Source organism: Pseudophryne corroboree, chromosome 8 (assembly GCF_028390025.1).
Source record: "Pseudophryne corroboree isolate aPseCor3 chromosome 8, aPseCor3.hap2, whole genome shotgun sequence".
Taxonomy (NCBI): domain Eukaryota; kingdom Metazoa; phylum Chordata; class Amphibia; order Anura; family Myobatrachidae; genus Pseudophryne; species Pseudophryne corroboree.
This window is the reverse complement of record NC_086451.1, coordinates 198,571,301-198,590,249: the sequence shown is the minus strand read 5'-3', so window position 1 is coordinate 198,590,249 and position 18,949 is coordinate 198,571,301. Positions and strand designations below refer to the sequence as shown.

The 18,949-nt window shown below is 43.7% G+C and overlaps 1 protein-coding gene across 9 annotated transcripts in view; it reads right to left on the bottom strand.

The window, feature by feature from the left end:
• Positions 1 to 18,949, bottom strand: part of LOC134948811 (H(+)/Cl(-) exchange transporter 5-like) — a 389,251-nt gene that overhangs the window by 37,648 nt on the left and 332,654 nt on the right. For all 9 annotated transcript variants that reach the window (XM_063937054.1, XM_063937053.1, XM_063937050.1 and 6 more), the window contains one exon: positions 19 to 205. In XM_063937054.1, coding sequence (XP_063793124.1) covers positions 19 to 205 — 187 coding nt within the window. The remainder of the gene's footprint in view (positions 1 to 18; positions 206 to 18,949) is intronic.

The window sequence follows — 18,949 nt, the reverse complement described above, 5'->3', positions numbered from 1 at the left end:
GGTAGGCACAATACTTACCTAAGCAAGCAGCTGCTCCTACCATAGCATAAAGACCAGGAGTAATGCAGTCGGCCCCCTGTGTACACCACCCTTTGAAGATGGGCCAGTTGTGGTGGTTGAATGCCAGTTGCTCCATGGTCACTCCCATGAGTCTTCCCATTATGGCACCTACAGCCATGCTTGGGATGAAGAGTCCAGAAGGTACCTTTAAGCAAGCAGATAAAGTATTAGGTTTACAAATTCAAATGAATAGTTCCTGAAGATATCTTATCTTAATAGAGTTCTGTGTCAACAATTCACTACAGAAAAATGTTTAAAGAACAGAAGTGACACTGGACAGGACTATGGTTGTATTTCATGTACAAAAATAATGAGAAGAGATTAAGGCCATGTTGGGAGTTATTACTTTTCTGGCCAGTGCAGGAGTAAATTGGTGACAAATGATAGACTAAAGGTAACTACTGCATAAAATATAAATATAAGATAAAATTAGGCAATGTGTTTCAAGGGGATTTCCCTCTGTCGGGGGATCTGGTCTTTAGATCGACAGTAAGTCGACACTGTCTAGGTCGACCACTATTGGTCGACATAGTTTCTAGGTTGACAGGGACTCTAGATCGACATGACAAAAGGTCAACATGAGTTTTTCCCATTTTTTGAACTTTTTCCTACATTACGATCCACGTGGACTACAATTGGGACCGGTAACCTTGCCTGAAGCATGGCGAGTGAAGCGAGGCATGCGAGGGGACACGGTGCACTAATTGGGGTTCCCGGTCACTGAACGGAGAAAACGACACCATAAAAAAGTTTAAAAAAAATAATGTCGACTGAGTCCCTGTCGACCTAGAGTCCCTAGAAACCATGTCGAGCTACTTACTGACGACTAATAGTGGTCGACCTAGACACTGTCGACCTAAGTCTAATCTACCTAAGATACCACATCCCTCTATCGGGGCAGGAGGGTAATGATAAAGTCCATTTCTATAGTTATTTAAAAACCTGTGGGTTAAAAAGATATTAATTACCTTCAAAAGAACCTTTTTACAGAGTGGAGAAGTAGACAAATTAGAAGATGCCCATAGCAAACAATTAGCGTCTACCCATCATTTAATAATATTGTACCTGATTAATGCTAGCTAGGAAAAACAAAACATACAGCGCTATTTTAATTTATTATTGCTGTCTATTCTTTTTCAATTTGCAATCTTTCTGCAAATTGACACATAATTTGATACATACGGCAATTGAATATGGCTCAGTATGGTTGGCCTTAATACTGTTTTGGTAGATATTAGTAAAGATTGGCTCGTGAATGCTGTTTTTTTCTTTTCTTTCTAGACTCTGGTTGCAACAGGCAACTCATCTGTACTTTATAAGCTGTAATAGATTTGCCCCTCAAGATATGTATTAACATGCAAATTTATATTTATTTCACATAATTAAGTGTGAATACATGATTTTAAAAAAGGTCACGAGTAAATGGGCAATAATCTTTCAATTGAGTCATGCCTACTCACCAAGTTCTGGGGTGGTTGAAACCCAGTGCAAACTCTTCTGCTGGTACTTCTGCCCTGACACTCTGTTCAAAATGCATATAGGTGTTCCAAATATTAGTTGGCACTGCTTAACCCACTACCTGTGCTCCTACTGTGAACAAACCACCTAAGAGTTGAAACGCGCATCACACCACATCAGACTGGAGCAGTAACTGGTAACATATTTATTGAATGACTATAGTAGCCTATAACGTTGACTATTTATTCCCTATACTGGTCTACTTCTCTCCTCTCTTCCAAACAAACTCTCATTGAGAACCTGGCTGTAAAGATCTGCCGAGTTCTCCCAACAGGGACTCTCATTCAGACCTTCTCAAAAGCAAACCCGTTTATCTGCTTTCTTTTTATCAGGCACATTATTCCCCTGAGCTCTCACCTCCCTGTTCACTACTATTGCACACGGGGGCCAGCAGAAACAGGAGAAATAACTTCCAACTGATACTTATCCTTTCAACCTGTACAGTATGTTGCTTTCTCAAAATATGGCTACTACTATATGAGATACACAAGTGTTTTTTAAAGGTTACATCAATTTAATTTGACTTAGGTATAACAGGTTCCAGTCTAACCAGATTTTACGGAGATCTATAATAGTATACTGTAAATATTCCTATATTTGAACTGCAATAACATCTAAGGTAACAAGCATTGATCTGCTTCTTCTGATATTTATTGATCTGCTTTCCAGCAGGTGAACTATAAACCTATGAATGTGTAAAGCATATATTTCTATATATAAATTTTAACATCTTAAAATTAGGCATTTCCCTTTTGATATTCAATTGCTAAGGTCTGCAGGTAAACAATTCACTTATGTACAAGTAGATACTAGCATAACATTTAAACTTATACATTGATTCAAGAGATAAGCTTTAACACTGTCCTGGATTTAACCCAAATTGAAATTGTAACATGTACGCAAAGGGTTTAACCCAACTGATACTGTATTTATATGCAAGTTGTATTAGTGAGTGCAATGGTGATTGATTAAAATTATCTCTACTACAAACACTCCATTTTTGTCTGGAAGTTCAATACATTTGTGGTTTTGATTCAGCCTGTTGGACGGTCTCTGTATAATATATGAATAATACCATGACAACCAAATACATATACGTTATGGTAAGAACTTACTGTTGATAACGGTATTTCTCCTATGTCCACAGGATAACATTGGGATATGATGGAGCGACAACGGATTGGCACCAAAGAATCATAAGCTTTCTGGCCTCCCAGAATGCACTGGGCTCATCCATATAATCCCGCCCACTGACTCAGTCAAATCAGTTGTTTCCAAAGCATTTAGGCAGGAGCATTATGTAGAACCCTATTCAGGCGAAAAACACATGTGCACACACTTCCACGCAAGAGGGAACAGTTTAGTGAGTATACAGATAATCAAATCAGGTGCGTCAGGGTGGGATCCCTGTGGAAACCTGTGGACATAGGAGAAATACCGTTATCAACGGTAACTTCTTACCATAACGTATATTTCTCCGGCAGGGTCCACAGGTTATCCACAGGATAACATTGGGACTTCCCAAAGCAATTTTTAGTGGTGGGGATGCTCCTGATTAATAGGAGAACCTTACGCCCGAATTGAGCATCATGAGAGGCAAAGATATACCAGCCATAATGGCCCTCATTCCGAGTTGATCGCTCGCTAGCTGCTTTTAGCAGCAGTGCAAACACTAAGCCGCCGCCCTCTGAGAGTGTATGTTAGCTTAGCAGAAGTGCGAACGAAAGATTAGCAGAACTGCACAGGAATAATTTCGTGCTGTTTCTGAGTAGCTCCAGACCTACTCCTATCTTGCGATGACTGCAGTCTGTTTAGTTCCTGGTTTGACGTCACAAACATGCCCTGCATTCGGCCAGCCACTCCCCCGTTTCTCCAGCCACTCCTGCGTTTTTGCCTGGAACTCCTGCGTTTTTGCCTGGCACGCCTTCGTTTTTTTAGCAAACTCCCTGAAAACACAGAGTTGCCGCCCAAAAACACCCACTTCCTGTCAATCATACTACGAACACTCGAGCGCCTGAAAAACGTCGCTCGAGCTTGGGTAAAACTACAAAGTTTTGTGTGAAAGTACTTAGCGCATGCGCACTGCGTAACATGCGCATGCACGGAATTGCCACTTTTTCACTTGAACGCTGCGCTACGAAAACGGCAGCGAGCGATCAACTCGGAATGAGGGCCAATGTCTGATTGAATGCGTTTCTTGGAAGCCATTTGGCTACCTTACATATCTGTTCTGCTCAAGCACAATATTGTGCTACCCATGAAAGACCTTCCTTACATGTAAAGTGAGCAGAGACATTAGCCGGGACAGGGAGATCAGCTTAAGAATATGCTTCTGAAATCGTCATTTGAAGCCATCTTGCTAGCGCCTGTTTAGTAGCAGGCCATCTCCTCTTGTGAAACAATCGTAGAGGATGAAAAGATAATTTTTGTCTTTCTAATGGCACTGGTACGATCCATGTAGATACTTATATCCCAGACTATGTCCAGCGACGCATCTCACGCAGAAAATCCAGATTCCTGAAAAACCGGGATCATAATATCTTCATTAAGGTGGAATATAGATCACCCCTTAGGAAGATACCCAGACCTAGTTCTGATAACTACTTTATCTGGATAACATCAGAAAAAGGAGATTAGCATGACAGTGCTCCTAAATCTGACACTCTTCTAGCTGATGCCATAGTCAGCCAAACAAGAACTTTAGCTGTTAACCATTTAAAATCCACTTCACTTAGTGGTTTAAACAGAGCAACCTGACAGGCTTTTGAGGACTAGATTTAGATTCCCTGACCCTGTAGTAGGAAAAGGGGAAGGTTGAATGTGCAGCATTCCCTGGGAAAAAGTGCACACATCCTGTAATTTGGCATTTTCTTTCGGAACCATGCAGTCAATGCTGACACTTATATTTCCAAGGAAGCCACCGCTAAACCTTTATCTATTCCTGTTTGAAGGAATGTTAAAACCCTGGAAACTCTGCAAGATTTCAGGTCCATACCTCTTTTATTGCACCAATGCATAGAAGCTTGCCATATTTGGTGATAAATACGAGTCAAGGAAGTTTTTATCCTTGCTCTGAGTATTTTTGAGTATCCTCTGGACCTCAGTATATAGATTTCAAAAGCCACGCCATCAAAACAGTTGATCCAGATATCTGTGATAATCAAGGACCCTCTCTTAGTCTTGGCGCAGAGGAAACAGAAAAGGTATTCAACATTTTCTGCAGATCCGTGTACCAACTCCTTCTGGGCCAAGCCAGGGTTTATTAGGATACCGGCATCTTTGTTGTATTTTCCTCACTATCCTGAGTAGCAGGATGATTTGAGAAACGCATAAGAGAAATAAAATTCCCATTAAAAAGATATCCACAAAGATCACTTCCTTTGTTCCTGACCTGATTATGGCTTTTGTTATTCAGATGGGACACCATGAGAATTATCTCTGGCCAAGCCCATTTGTCTACCAGAGTCTGAAATGACTTTAGGGTGCAAAGCCCATTCATATACATGAATGGCTCATCGACTGAGAAATCAGCTCTTCAGTTTAGGACTCCCGGAACAAACCCTGAGGACAAGGCTGGAAGATGGAGTACTGCACACTTTAGTATGTGATTTACCTCCTTCCTTGCTATTTATCTGCGTGTTCCTCTCTGAAAACTGAGGTACACTACTGCCCTTTCCTTGTCCTTGTGGATCTGGACCGATCCTCCTTTAGGAATGTCTCGTGCCTGAATCAGGACGCAGTATATGACCTGAAGTGCTAACAGATTTATTAGCAGGCACCTTCTTCTGTGGTCCATAATCCCCGGAATCATAATTTTCCGGAAAATGGCCTCCATAGCCATGAAGACTTGTATTTGTTGTCAGGATTTCCCCACCTGATATCCAAAAAGAAAAAGGTATCCTCTGATCTAGATGGAATGTCTGTAGCCCCCAGGCTACTTCTTACCTTTTTTTGCCAGTACCACGTACTTGTGTGTGTACTGTCCATCTGGCCCGTCTACACCACCTGGTATTCACAGATGTTCTTGCGCTCTGAGAATTTAACCAGGTACAACACTGCTTAACTTCCAACATCATTGAGATTGGACATATTCAGTGTGATGCGGCCTTAGATGGAGGAGATGCTAAACAAGTCTTGAGTGGAATTATGCCCACTCCACCATGTGTATTGTTAACACCATCAAACCCATCATTCGCATTGCTGTGTGAATCAATATTGTTTGACATTGTAACCACTCTCCTAGCTTTGCCTTGGATATCTTGTTCCGAGGTAACTATTTTCTGCAAACTCGAATTCAGTATAGCCCCACCGTGAGTTATGTTACGGAACCAGAGATGATCCCATTTACGAACCACCCGTGCCTCTGCAGACAAGTTATTTGTATGTTGCAGATGACACAGAACCTTTCCTGTGCTTGTGTCAGGATAGGAAGGTGGTCAAGGTATGGCAATTTTTCTTAACCTCTACTAACGGAGATAAATTGCCATAATCATTTTGGTACTCTGGGGCTGTGGCTAACCCCAAAGGGTAAAGCCTAGCTGAATTTTTGCTGAAGGATGGTAAACCTTGAGATAACACTGATGGACAGTGTTATAGGAGCCTGAAGGTAAAATTCCTGACTTATCCAGGAATACCATATATTATATTGGCTCCTCACCCAACTATGGAGTTGCCTCCACGTGAACAGTGTTTCCCAAATTTCTCTGTTTTTGAAATTGATAATGGGGTGAGAGATTGTTTTAGACCCAGGTGGGAACAAACCCTCCATTGTGCATGGGTTACTGGAATGACTATTCCTGACAAAACATTTTCTGAATTGCTTCATGCAAATCCCTCGCCTACGCCTCTACCAGAGACGGGCTGAAACCGAATACTTTTTAGGAGAATGGTTCCAGAAGGGAAAGTATAACCTTAGAGATACCGCTTCTTGCACCCAGGCATCTATTTGTAGACTGCTATCAAATCTGTGCAAACTGAAGAAGTCGGCCCCTTATCCTTCTGGAATACACCAGAAGGAGACCCGCACTATCATACTGATGGCCTCTGGTTTGGAAGCTGGCCTCTGGTTGCCTTTGCTTCTTTGCCTTACCAAACTTATTGTATTAAGGCTGTTACGTTCCTTTATGGCCGACAAGGCCGAACCAGACCCCTATATTTAGGGTTATATGTGAAAGAGAACGTGACCTTTTTGGAGTCTGTTTCTGACTCTGGAATAACTGTTAATTCACACAGAAACTTCCAGCCAAAGCAAAAAATTTCCAGAACCTTCTTAGATTCTGAATCAGCTTCCCATGTACAGATGAAGGGTTTATGCTATAAGTCATGTTGTGCCTAGGCACAGAGACTAGTCAAGATAATCGTGGACCCATCTGTACGTGAACCAAGCTGTTCTTGAACAGCGATTGTTATGTTGATGCCCTAGAACATAAGTGTCCATATGAGTTACATGGCATTCTTACTCCCTTGCAGGCGCTGAAACCTGTTTTCCAGTACCTCAGCCCAATGTACCTACAGAACCTGGTATTTCAAGGTGGTCTCCCCTCCAAGAACTAACCAGGCCGAACACTGCTTAGCTTCCAAAATGTAATGAGATTGGGCCTATCCAGTGTGGTGTAGCCGTAGACTACAAGGTGAAGTCCTGGCTGGCCTTATGACTGCTCCAGACAAAGACAATATGGTCTTATTCTTTTGATGGCAGAGGCCCTATAGATTTTTGCATTATCAAACGACATGCATAACTATTTTGGGAGGCACTTCCCTATTTAAAACAGTCCCGATCTTGAAAACGATATTGGAATCCAATTTACTGGGCATTCTACTTTATTGGGTGTAACCCAAACCTTTTACCTGAATTCTGCCCTCGTGCAGAGACCCTTCTGGGACGTTTAAACCGAAGTGCCTTATTTTTACCCCAGGCTCTGCTGCCTCTATTGACAGACTAGCCTATTTTTGCTGTCATTTATTCTGCTTATTTATTTAGCTGATATCTTTTACCCGTTTTTCGTATGCTGAAGTAGAGTATATGGAGCTTTCATCGTCTGATGATTATCATGTGTAGCCTGTGAAGTCAATGATTTATCTTCAGCTTGACTTATTGAATTCGCTGTTGGGGATACCACAATCAGTGAGCAGCATGTGTTAATAATGTAAGAATTAACATTTCAGCTAAACTGTACAAGGTCTGTGCAAACATCGCCTCAATGGGTCTATCTATACCTGATGTAAATCAGGAATGTATTATGCTAAACAGTAAATTATTTTTACACATAACCATCCTGTACTAAATCATAAAGGAATATAGTTTTGCCGAACAACCACATATAAGTTAGCTGCCCTTAGACATGATAAATACTCAGCACTTTCACAGGGTGGTCTCCTGTATGCCGGCGGTCGGGCTCCCGGCGCTCAGTATACCGGCGCCGGGAGCCCGACAGCCGGCATACCGACACCTATTCTCCCTCGTGGGGGTCCACGACCCCCCTAGAGGGAGAATAAAAGTGTGGCGCGCGTAGCGTGGCGAGCGCAGCGAGCCCGCAAGGGGCTCATTTGCGCTCGCCCCACTGTCGGTAAGCCGGCGGTCGGGCTCCTGGCGCCGGTATGCTGGTCGCCGGGAGCCCGACCGCCGGCAATCCGTAGTGAACCCCTTTCACAGTGTACTACACAATTTGTGACAGTAATCACTTTTCTCTAAAGTGATATGTGTGACCCTTCCCATGCACCTGCATTAAGGATCAGAAGTATCAACCGACAATCATTTATTATTAAGTCAGCATCACACTAGCAGTCAGTCACATATTATACATATATGAGCAGATCATCAAATACGAACACATCTCAAAAGCATGTAGGAGTACATATTACTGAATTCTGTCTTATACAGATCTTTAAAGTATTCAGATGCATTGCAAAGAAAACCACAGTAATGTACATAAAACTCATATGCAATAGGCACTAAAGTTAACTATTCATACTAAAAAGGTAGATAGAAAATTAGTGCTGTATAACCCGTACTCAGTAGAGTGGGATACAGGGAGACTTACCCCACTTCCAGGATCGATCAATACGTTAGCGAACGCTGAGTGGATCCAGATGCTACTAGTGTACACTCCCGCTCCGGTCATTATTTGTGGACACAGACGCTCAGTGAACGTTAGTGCATGCAGATGCTTCTGTCTGCGACTTAGGGCCATATTCAATTAGCAGTGATAACGGACTTTTCACGTGAAAAGTCCGGTTTTCGGGTGAAAAACCGGACTTTTCACGTGAAATGCAATTACAGCCTATTCAATTATCCTGGAAAATTTATCGGTGATCATGTTTTCACTAATTTCACTTCACCTTCTCTGAAGCAGGTGAAAAGTTGGGAAAAGTCACTATTTTAAGGTAAAAATGTTTGGATATGGTACAGAACTCCTGGGACACCCCCCTTTATGACTAATTAGGCACGTTGAAGTTTTTAATTATTTTTAATTGGCCAATAATGACATGTCATTTTTGGGGTGAAAAAGTAAAAAGTGATGGAAATTGGGGTTCAAGGTATGGGACAGGTATATTGGGGTGCTTTATGAATGGGACAGGTGTTTTTTAGGCTTGCAGATGGGAGTAATCGGTCTGTTTCCACTTTTTTTTTTAAGTACCCTAAAATGACCCAAATATATACTTATACCCATTTTCATGTACCCCAAATTTAGTGAGAGCATTTATTTTGCTCAAAAAAACTTGCTTTCTATCATTTTTTTGCATTTTAAAAAAAATGCATATAACCGCCATTTCACACAATTTAAGTCCCCAAAAACTCTCTAATGTGATCTCTAACACACTTCTCTTCTGTTTTCCTATGTTAGTTTAGCATTTTTTGGGGTACAGGCTGATTTCCCCATTTTCACCTGCACTTTTCACTGCAAGAATTTTCACGTGAAACCCGGTCGGAATTGAATAGGTCGAAAAATGGAGCGTTTTCGCGGCAATTTTCGGCCGATTGCCGCGAAAAATTTCCGGGTGAAAAATTGCCGCGAATTTGCGAAAAATTGAAAAACGGAGCGTTTTCGCGGCAATTTTCGGCCGATTGCCGCGAAAATTTTTCGGGCGAAAAATTGCCGCGAATTTGCGGATAATTGAATACCCTAGTTAGTCTCTTAGCGGTAAACCTTAGTGTATACAGACGCAGCGGCCTATGCTGCGACCGAGTCCCCTTGTGGTAGCGTCTGAAACGGAAGTGAGGCAATCAGTTCATGGCGGGGAGACACACGGTAACTGGTCATGAACTTGGGGGAGGGGCGACCAGGATGGCGTCTGACTCCCCACTGCTGACATCAACGATAGGGATCGCAGCCTCATACTAATCCTGGCGCCTTATGATCCCTAAAGCCTAGCGCTAAAGCACCCGTGGTGGTGGCGCGCCAGCTACTGTTTGGTAGTCTCCTCCCAAAACAGCTGTGTCCGTATTCCCCTTCTAAGCGGAACCGATGCCGTACCTTCTCCCCGTGCTCTGGCCACAGCCTGGTAACGTCTGCTGGACCTGCTAGTAACATCCGACACAGACACCCGTCAAGACAGCACTTGTACCGTGGGTAAGCGTTGTTGCGACCCGGCGGAAAGTTGTTGGAGCGACTCTTTCCAATATGTGTGTAAGACGCTGTTAGGAAAGATCACTCAAAAAACATAGTAAGACTATAAAAATAAATTAAAATAGGATTTAATACCTACCGGTAAATCCTTTTCTCTTAGTCTGTAGAGGATGCTGGGTTCACTATTAGAACCATGGGGTATAGACGGGATCCGCAGGAGACATGGGCACTTTAAGACTTTCAAAGGGTGTGAACTGGCTCCTCACTCTATGCCCCTCCTCCAGACTCCAGTTATAGGAACTGTGCCCAGGGAGACGGACATTTCGAGGAAAGGATTTATTGTTAAACTAAGGTGAGATTCATACCAGCTCACACATTTAAGCATGCCGCACAACGTGGCATTCAACAGAACACAAGCCAACGGCATGAACAATTTCAGCAACAGGCTGACTATAAACGTAACACAACATGTGTGTAACCACAACTAATAACTGCAGATACAGTACGCACTGGGACGGGTGCCCAGCATCATCTACGAACTAAGAGAAAAGGATTTACCGGTAGGTATTAAAATCCTATTTTCTCATACGTCCTAGAGGATGCTGGGGTCACCATTAGAACCATGGGGTTATACCAAAGCTCTAGAACGGGCGGGAGAGTGCGGATGACTCTGCAGCCCCGATTGACCAAACTTGAGGTCATCATCGGCCAGGGTATCAAACTTGTAAAACTTTGCAAAAGTGTTTGAACCCGACCAAGTGGCTGCTCGGCAAAGTTGCAATGCCCAGACCCCCCGGGCAGCCGCTCAGGACGAGCCCACCTTTCTAGTAGAATGGGCCTTCACCGATTTCGGTAACGGAAATCCAGCCGTGGAATGAGCATGCTGAATCGTATTACAGATCCAGCGTGCAATGGTCTGCTTGGAAGCAAGACACCCAATCTTGTTGGGAGCATACAGGACAAACAGAGCCTCCGTTTTCCTAACCTGAGCCGTTCTGGCGACATACATTTTCAAAGCTCTGACCACATGCAGAGACTTTGACTCAATTAAGACGTCAGTAGCCACTGGCACCACAATAGATTGATTCATGTGGAAAGATAAAACCACCTTCGTCAGAAATTGCTGACGAGTCCTCAACTCTGCTCTATCTTTATGGAAGATCAAATAAGGGCTCTTGTGAGACAAGGCCGCTAACTCAGACACCCGCCTTGCGGATGCCAAGGCCAACAGAATGACCACTTTCCAAGTGAGGAATATCAACCCCACCTTCTGTAAAGGTTCAAACCAATGTGATTGAAGGAACTGCAACACCACATTAAGATCCCATGGTGCCACTGGGGGCACAAATGGAGGTTGGATGTGCAACACACCTTTCACGAAAGTCTGCACTTCTGGAAGGGAGGCCAATTGTTTTTGAAAGAAAACCGATAAGGCCGAAATCTGTACCTTAAATGAGCCCAACTTTAGGCCCGCATCCACACCTGCTTGTAGAAAATGGAGAAAACATCCTAGCTGAAATTCTTCCGTAGGAGCCTTCTTGGATTCACACCAAGAAACATATTTTCTCCAAATATGGAGGTAATGTTCCTTTCCTGGCCTGAATAAGTGTGGGAATGACTTCACTGGGAATACCCTTTCGGGCTAGGATTTGGCGTTCAACCGCCATGCCGTCAAACGTAGCTGTGGTAAGTCTTGATACACGCACGGCCCCTGCTATAACAGGTCCTCGCGTAGAGGAAGAGTCCAGGAATCTCCTATGAGTAATTCCTGAAGATCTGGATACCAAGCCCTCCTTGGCCAGTCTGGGACAATGAGGAACGCATGAATATTTATTCTTCTTATGATCTTTAGAACTTTTAGAAAGAGAGGAAGTGGAGGGAATACATACCGAATACATACACCCATGGTGTCACCAGTGCATCCACTGATATTGCTTGAGGGTCCCCTCGACCTGGAACAATATCTCTGAAGCTTCTTGTTGAGACGAGATGCCATCATGTCTATTTGAGGAATTACCCAATGACTTGTCACTTCTGTGAAGACCTCTTGATGGAGGCCCCACTCTCCTGGATGGAGATCGTGTCAGCTGAGGAAGTCTGCTTCCCAGTTGTCCACTCCTGTAATGAAGATCGCTGACAGAGCGCTTGTATGCTTTTCCGCCCCGCGGAGAACCTTTGTTGCTTCTGCCATTGCAGCTCTGCTTTTTGTTCCGCTCTGGCGGTTTATGTACGCTACTGCTGTTACATTGTCCGACTGGATCAGTACGGGCAGATTGCGAAGATGTTCCGCTTGTAGAAGGCCGTTGTAAATGGCCCTCAACTCCAGAACGTTTATATGGAGACAAGTTTCCTGGCTTGACCATCTTCCTTGGAAGTTTTCCCGCTGTATGACTGCTCCCCAGCCTCGGAGACTTGCATCCGTGGTTACTAGGATCCAGTCCTGGATCCCGAACCTGCGCCCCTCTAGGAGGTGAGAGCTGTGCAGCCACCACAGGAGTGAAATTCTGGTCTTGGAAGACAGGATTATCCTTCGTTGCATGTACAGGTGGGATCCGGACCACTTGTCCAACAGGTCCCACTGAAAAACTCTGGCATGGAATCTGCCAAACCGAATGGCCTCGTAGGCCGCAACCATCTTCCCCATCAACCGAGTGCATTGATGGATTGACACTCTTGCTGGTTTCAGAATTTGTTTGACCAGACTCTGAAGTTCCAGAGCCTTTTCCACTGGAAGAAAAACTCTCTGTAGTTCTGTGTCCAGTATCATTCCCAAAAACGACAACTGCGTCGTCTGAATCAACTGTGATTTTGGCACGTTTAGGAGCCAACCATGTTGTTGAAGAACTGTCAGGGAGAGTGCAATGTTTTGCACCAACTGGTCCCTGGATCTCGCCTTTATCAGGAGATTGTCCAAGTACGGGATAATCATGACTCCTTGACTGCGAAGGAGAACCATGATTTCCGCCATCACTTTGGTGAAAATCCTCGGAGCCGTGGACAGACCAAACGGCAACGTCTGAAATTGGTAATGACAATCCTGAATTGCAAACCTTAGGTAAGCTTGATGCAGAGGATAAATGGGAACATGTAAGTAGGCATCCTTTATGTCCACCGACACCATAAAATCCCCTTCCTCCAGACTGGAGATCACTGCTCGGAGAGACTCCATCTTGAATTTGAACTTTTTTAGGTAGAAATTTATGGATTTCAGGTTTAAGATTGGTCTGACCGAGCCGTCCGGCTTCGGGACCACGAACAGGCTCGAATAAAAGCCTTCTCCCTATTGTGACGGGGGAACCATGACAATGACTTGATTTTGACACAACTTTTGTATTGCGTCGCATACTACCTCCCTGTCCGGAAGAGAAGCTGGTAAGGCCGATTTGAAAAATCGTCGAGAGGGAACGTCTTGAAACTCCAGTTTGTACCCTTGGGATACTACTTGTAAAACCCATGGGTCCAGGTCCGAACAAAGCCAGAACTGACTGAAGAGTTTGAGACGTGCCCCCACCGTAGCGGACTCCCACAGAGGAGCCCCAGCGTCATGCAGTGGATTTGGCAGAAGCCGGGGAGAACTTCTGCTCCTGGGAACCCGACAAGGTCAGTGATCTTTTACCTCTTCCCCTTCCTCTAGTAGCAAGGAAGGAAGAACCTCGCCCTTTCATGTATTTTTTGGGCCGAAAGGACTGCATTTGATAGTGGTGTGTTTTCTTTTGTTGTGGAGGAACACAGGCAAAAAGGATGACTTACCCGCGGTAGCCGTAGATACCAAATCAGCGAGGCCGTCATCAAACAAGGCACCACATTTATATGGAAGAGATTCCATATTTTTCTTGGAGTCAGCATCAGCATTCCATTGGTGAATCCACAATGCTCGCCTAGTTGAGACTGCCATGGCATTGGCTTTTGATCCCAAAAGGCCAATATCTCTCGCAGTTTCCTTTAGGTATGCTGCAGCGTCCTTGATACAAGCCAGCGTCAAGAGGATGCTGTCCCTATCTAGGGTATCTATATCAGATGACAAGTTATCTGACCACTTTTCGATAGCATTACTCACCCACGCAGATGCAATGACAGGTCTGAGAAGCGTACCTGTGGTCGCATAAATGGATTTTAACGTAGTTTCTTGCTTACGATCCGCAGGGTCCTTAAGGGCTGCCGTGCCAGGTGACGGGAGAGCCACCTTTTTAGACAAACGTGATAGGGCCCTGTCTACAATGGGGGGTGACTCCCACTTTTCCCTATCCTCAGAGGGAAACGGATAAGCCACCGGAATCCTTTTGGGAATCTGAAACTTTCTGTCAGGGCTTTCCCAGACTTTTTCAAATAGAGTGTTCAGTTCATGAGAGGGAGGAAACGTTATCTCAGGTTTCTTTTCCTTATACATACAGACCCTTTTATCAGGAACAGCAAGGTCCTCGGTGATATGTAATACATCTTTAACCACCACAATCATGTACTGAATGCTCTTTGCCAATTTTGGATCTAATCTGGAATCACTAAAGTCGACACTGGAATCAGTGTCCGTGTCGGTACCAGTGTCTGCCAACTGGGCAAAAACGAGTTTTATGGTAAGAACTTACCTTTGTTAAAACTCTTTCTGCGAGGTACACTGGGCTCCACAAGGATTGGACAATGGGGTGTAGAGTAGGATCTTGATCCGAGGCACCAACAGGCTAATAGCTTTGACCTTCTTCCCAGAATGCATAGCGCCGCCTCCTATATCACCCCGCCTCCCAGCACAGGAGCTCAGTTTTTAGTTAACCAGCCAATGCAGTAGCAGGAAAAGAGACGACAACGGTTAGTAGCCACAACACCGCATACTCACGTCAGGAGACGTGTCAGCGGCTAATGCCATACCAACCCAAAGAAGCTAAGTGCGTCAGGGTGGGCGCCTTGTGGAGCCCAGTGTACCTCGCAGAAAGAGTTTTAACAAAGGTAAGTTCTTACCATAAAACTCGTTTTCTGCTGCGGGGTATACTGGGCTCCACAAGTATTGGACAATGGGGATGTCCTAAAGCAGTTCCTTATGGGAGGGGACACACTGTAGCGGGCACAAGACCCCGCCGTCCAAAGGAAGCATCCTGGGAAGCGGGAGTATCGAAGGCATAGAACCTTATGAACGTGTTCCCTGAGGACTACGTAGCTGCCTTGCACAATTGATCAAGGGTCGCACCACGTTGGGCAGCCCAAGAAGGTCCAACAGACCGAGTAGAATGGGCCTTAATGTGATCAGGAGCAGAGAGACCAGCCTTCACATAAGCATGTGCAATCACCATTCTAATCCATCTGGCCAGAGTTTGCGTGTGAGCAGGCCAGCCACGTTTGTGAAAACCAAACAGAGCAAAGAGAGAATCAGATTTCTTAACAGAAGCAGTTCTCTTCACATAGATACGAAGAGCCCGTACCACATCCAAAGACCGCTCTTTGGGAGACAAATCAGGATAGACAAAGGCCGGAACCACAATCTCCTGATTAAGGTGAAACAAAGAAACCACCTTAGGTAAATATCCGGGACGAGTCCTAAGAACCGCCCTGTCACCGTGAAAAATCAGATATGGGGAACTACAAGACAAGGCACCCAGATCCGACATTCTTCTAGCAGAGGCAATAGCCAGCAAGAACACCACCTTAAGGGAAAGCCACTTAAGGTCAGTTGAACAAAGAGGTTCAAAAGGAGGTACCTGCAACACCTCCAAAACCACCGACAAGTCCCAAGGAGCCACAGGCGGGACATAGGGAGGTTGGATACGCAACACACCCTGAGTGAAAGTATGAACATCAGGTAAAGTCGCAATTTTTCTCTGAAACCACACCAACAAGGCAGAAATATGAACCTGCGTCTGGCAGGCCTAAATCTAGGCCCTGCTGCAGAAAAGTCAAACGTTTGGCTGTACTAAACTTGGAAGCTTCATAATTACATATAAAGAAAAAAGGTCGCACAAGTCGTTTATTTCTTCAGACCGACTCCCTTAAGTGTTAACCATTTTATTCATATGAATTATCTTCATTGGGGGGGTGCTACCACAAGCAAGATAAAGTAATATGTATACAAAAAAGAAAAACAAGATTGCCCTATAGTGGTGCACACTACTAATGATAAAATGTAACTTTTAATTGGTATTTAATAAAACTATTGCGAAAAATAAGAGGAGGTATATAGAAGTGGAAAGATAGAAAAAGTGTTTTAAAATGTGTGATTTCCTGCACACAGGGCGTCTGCCAAACTGCAAGTTCTGTATATAATATACAGGTATCTATATGCACCTTCGTATTTATTAATAAACGTTATGTGATTTCCAGCAGTGATTAGTATCTTATTTTGTGTTGATAAGCAATATGCAATTACCAGTAATTCATGTCTTGTTCTCTATTGCCTTTATTGGCATATCATGTGATTCTAGGTTGTTTATATATTGTCTGTTATTCCTTATTTTCAGTATGACACTTCTAGGTTGCGTATGGTAAGATATGCTAACACTCAATCCGTATGTCAAAAGGGATCCGGTCTGAAGATCGACAGTGTCTAGGTCGACAATGTTTAGGTCGACAGTCACTAGGTCGACATGGATGGAAGGTCGACAGGGTTTCTAGGTCGACATGTGCTAGGTCGACAGGTCTAAAGGTCGACATTAGTTTTTCAAAATTTTTTTCTTTTTTTGAATTTTTTCATACTTAACGATCCACGTGGACTACGATTGGAACGGTAAAGTGCGCCGAGCGAAGCGGTAGCGGAGCGAAGGCACCATGCCCGAAGCATGGGAAGCGAAGCGAGCCATGCGAAGGGACGCGGTGCACTCATTTGGGATCCCGGTCACTCTACGAAGAAAACAACAAAAAAATATAATCCTCATGTCGACCTTTAGGCCTGTCGACCTAGCACACGTCGACCTAGAAACCCTGTCGACCTTCCATCCATGTCGACCTAGTGACTGTCGACCTATAGTGGTTGACCTAAACATTGTCGACCTAGACACTGTCGATTTGATGAACCACACCCATGTCAAAAAACCACTATACTGGTCTCTAAGAAGTCAATCTGGTCACAGAGAGCTCTGAGACGTCAGTCTCTTTGGTTGTATCGCAAAGGAGTCCCTATGTTGTATACCCTTCACAATCTGACTGTGACTCATGTATTGCCACATATATTTCAATATTATAGTTGATTTTATAGGATTAATTTCCTTCTGCACGGGTACCTTTTAGTAAGAATAAACAAACAACATGTATCTCCTTTATTAACAGCAGAAGAGACACAATTTAGCTATAACTCATGTGTGGCTTAGAGTGTTTCAATGATGTAGCTATTTCTCATAGAATTGACTTCTGTCAGCACACGTAGTTATTATTTAATGTGGTTACGTTGTGTCTGTGTTCTTTATTGATAACCTAGTTGCACAGTCTAGCTGTGACTCATACAGTGCTGTGAATGTAACGATTTTGTAGCTACTTCAGTGAGGATAACTTCTGTCAGTGCAGGCAGCTATGATAGCAGGTATTTGGGTTCAGAGTGTGGTTTATTGCTATGTAATTAGAGTGGATTACTAATGTATTCCTTACTGCAAATGATTTCACCTGAACAGTTGACACAGTGTATATTTTTCCCTAGTGATATACAGAATGTTTTGCTGCGCATATATCATGTATTAGATCTCATAATAAAGTGTGCTAGTAATAACAGACAATGTCGGTCACTAATATTCCCTCCTTCCACACACTGAAGATATGATATAGTGCTGGGAGTCTAATAAATGTTGTTGTGTAGTGTGTCCTTTCTTCATTTATAACACATTCACACAGACTGGTTGTAACTTGTACATTCCCACACAGTTCTGTGGGGTTAATTCCTATCAGCACAGGCAGCTACATGTAAGTGTAATCACACAGTATTAGTGTCCTCTATTGTTGGATCACTATCATGACTATCTCAGTACACTTTCTACCTGTATACTCACATCCTTCAGGGGGTGTAATGTCTAAATATCAACCTAAATAACTGACACGCTAGGTTACTGTGTTGCACATTGCTATCCAAATGCACATATGACACAATCAATATGGTTATCTCAGCACTCTTTCTATCTGTATGATTGCACCCTTCAAGGGGTGTATTATCTAGGTATCAACCTAAATCGCTGACATACTAAATCACTATCATGGCTGTCTCAGCACGTTTTCTATCTATATACATGGGGTGTAGTATCTGAGTATTAACCTAAATCACTGACACGCTAGATTGCTGTATTGCACATTGCTAACTAAATACACATTTCTCTGTCTAAATCATCCTTCCCCTAAGGGAGTGTATATGATCTTTAATTCACTGCCTCGGCATTACACAGTAGTGGACGCCGTGTGCTCAGGGAGGCCTGACGCACGTTTCACAAATGCTTCTTCTGAGGCTAACCAGATTGCCTCCCAGATCCGAAATTTGTACCAGTACGCGGGCTCTCCAGAGCCAATCGTTATCATAATTCCCTGTGACATGTATTCCACCCCAGTTGTTTCGTCCCTCCGATTATGTGACCGGCATGTTTACCGGAGTATACGGATCTGCCCAAGATTGCTGCAATCAATCATCGATACTGACCCGATGCTTTCAAAGTGTAATATTCTGGAATATGATGTGTTTAATAACTGTCCATTTAATGTCCATCATATAGTGATGAAATATAGATGTCTTTCTTGGCCCGTGTATGAATGTGAGATGCCGCATCAGATGTTAAGATTTATTGAGACACAATGGTCATACCTAAACATCCGTCTCCATCATTTCTCTATTAAATAGATAATTAAACCATCCT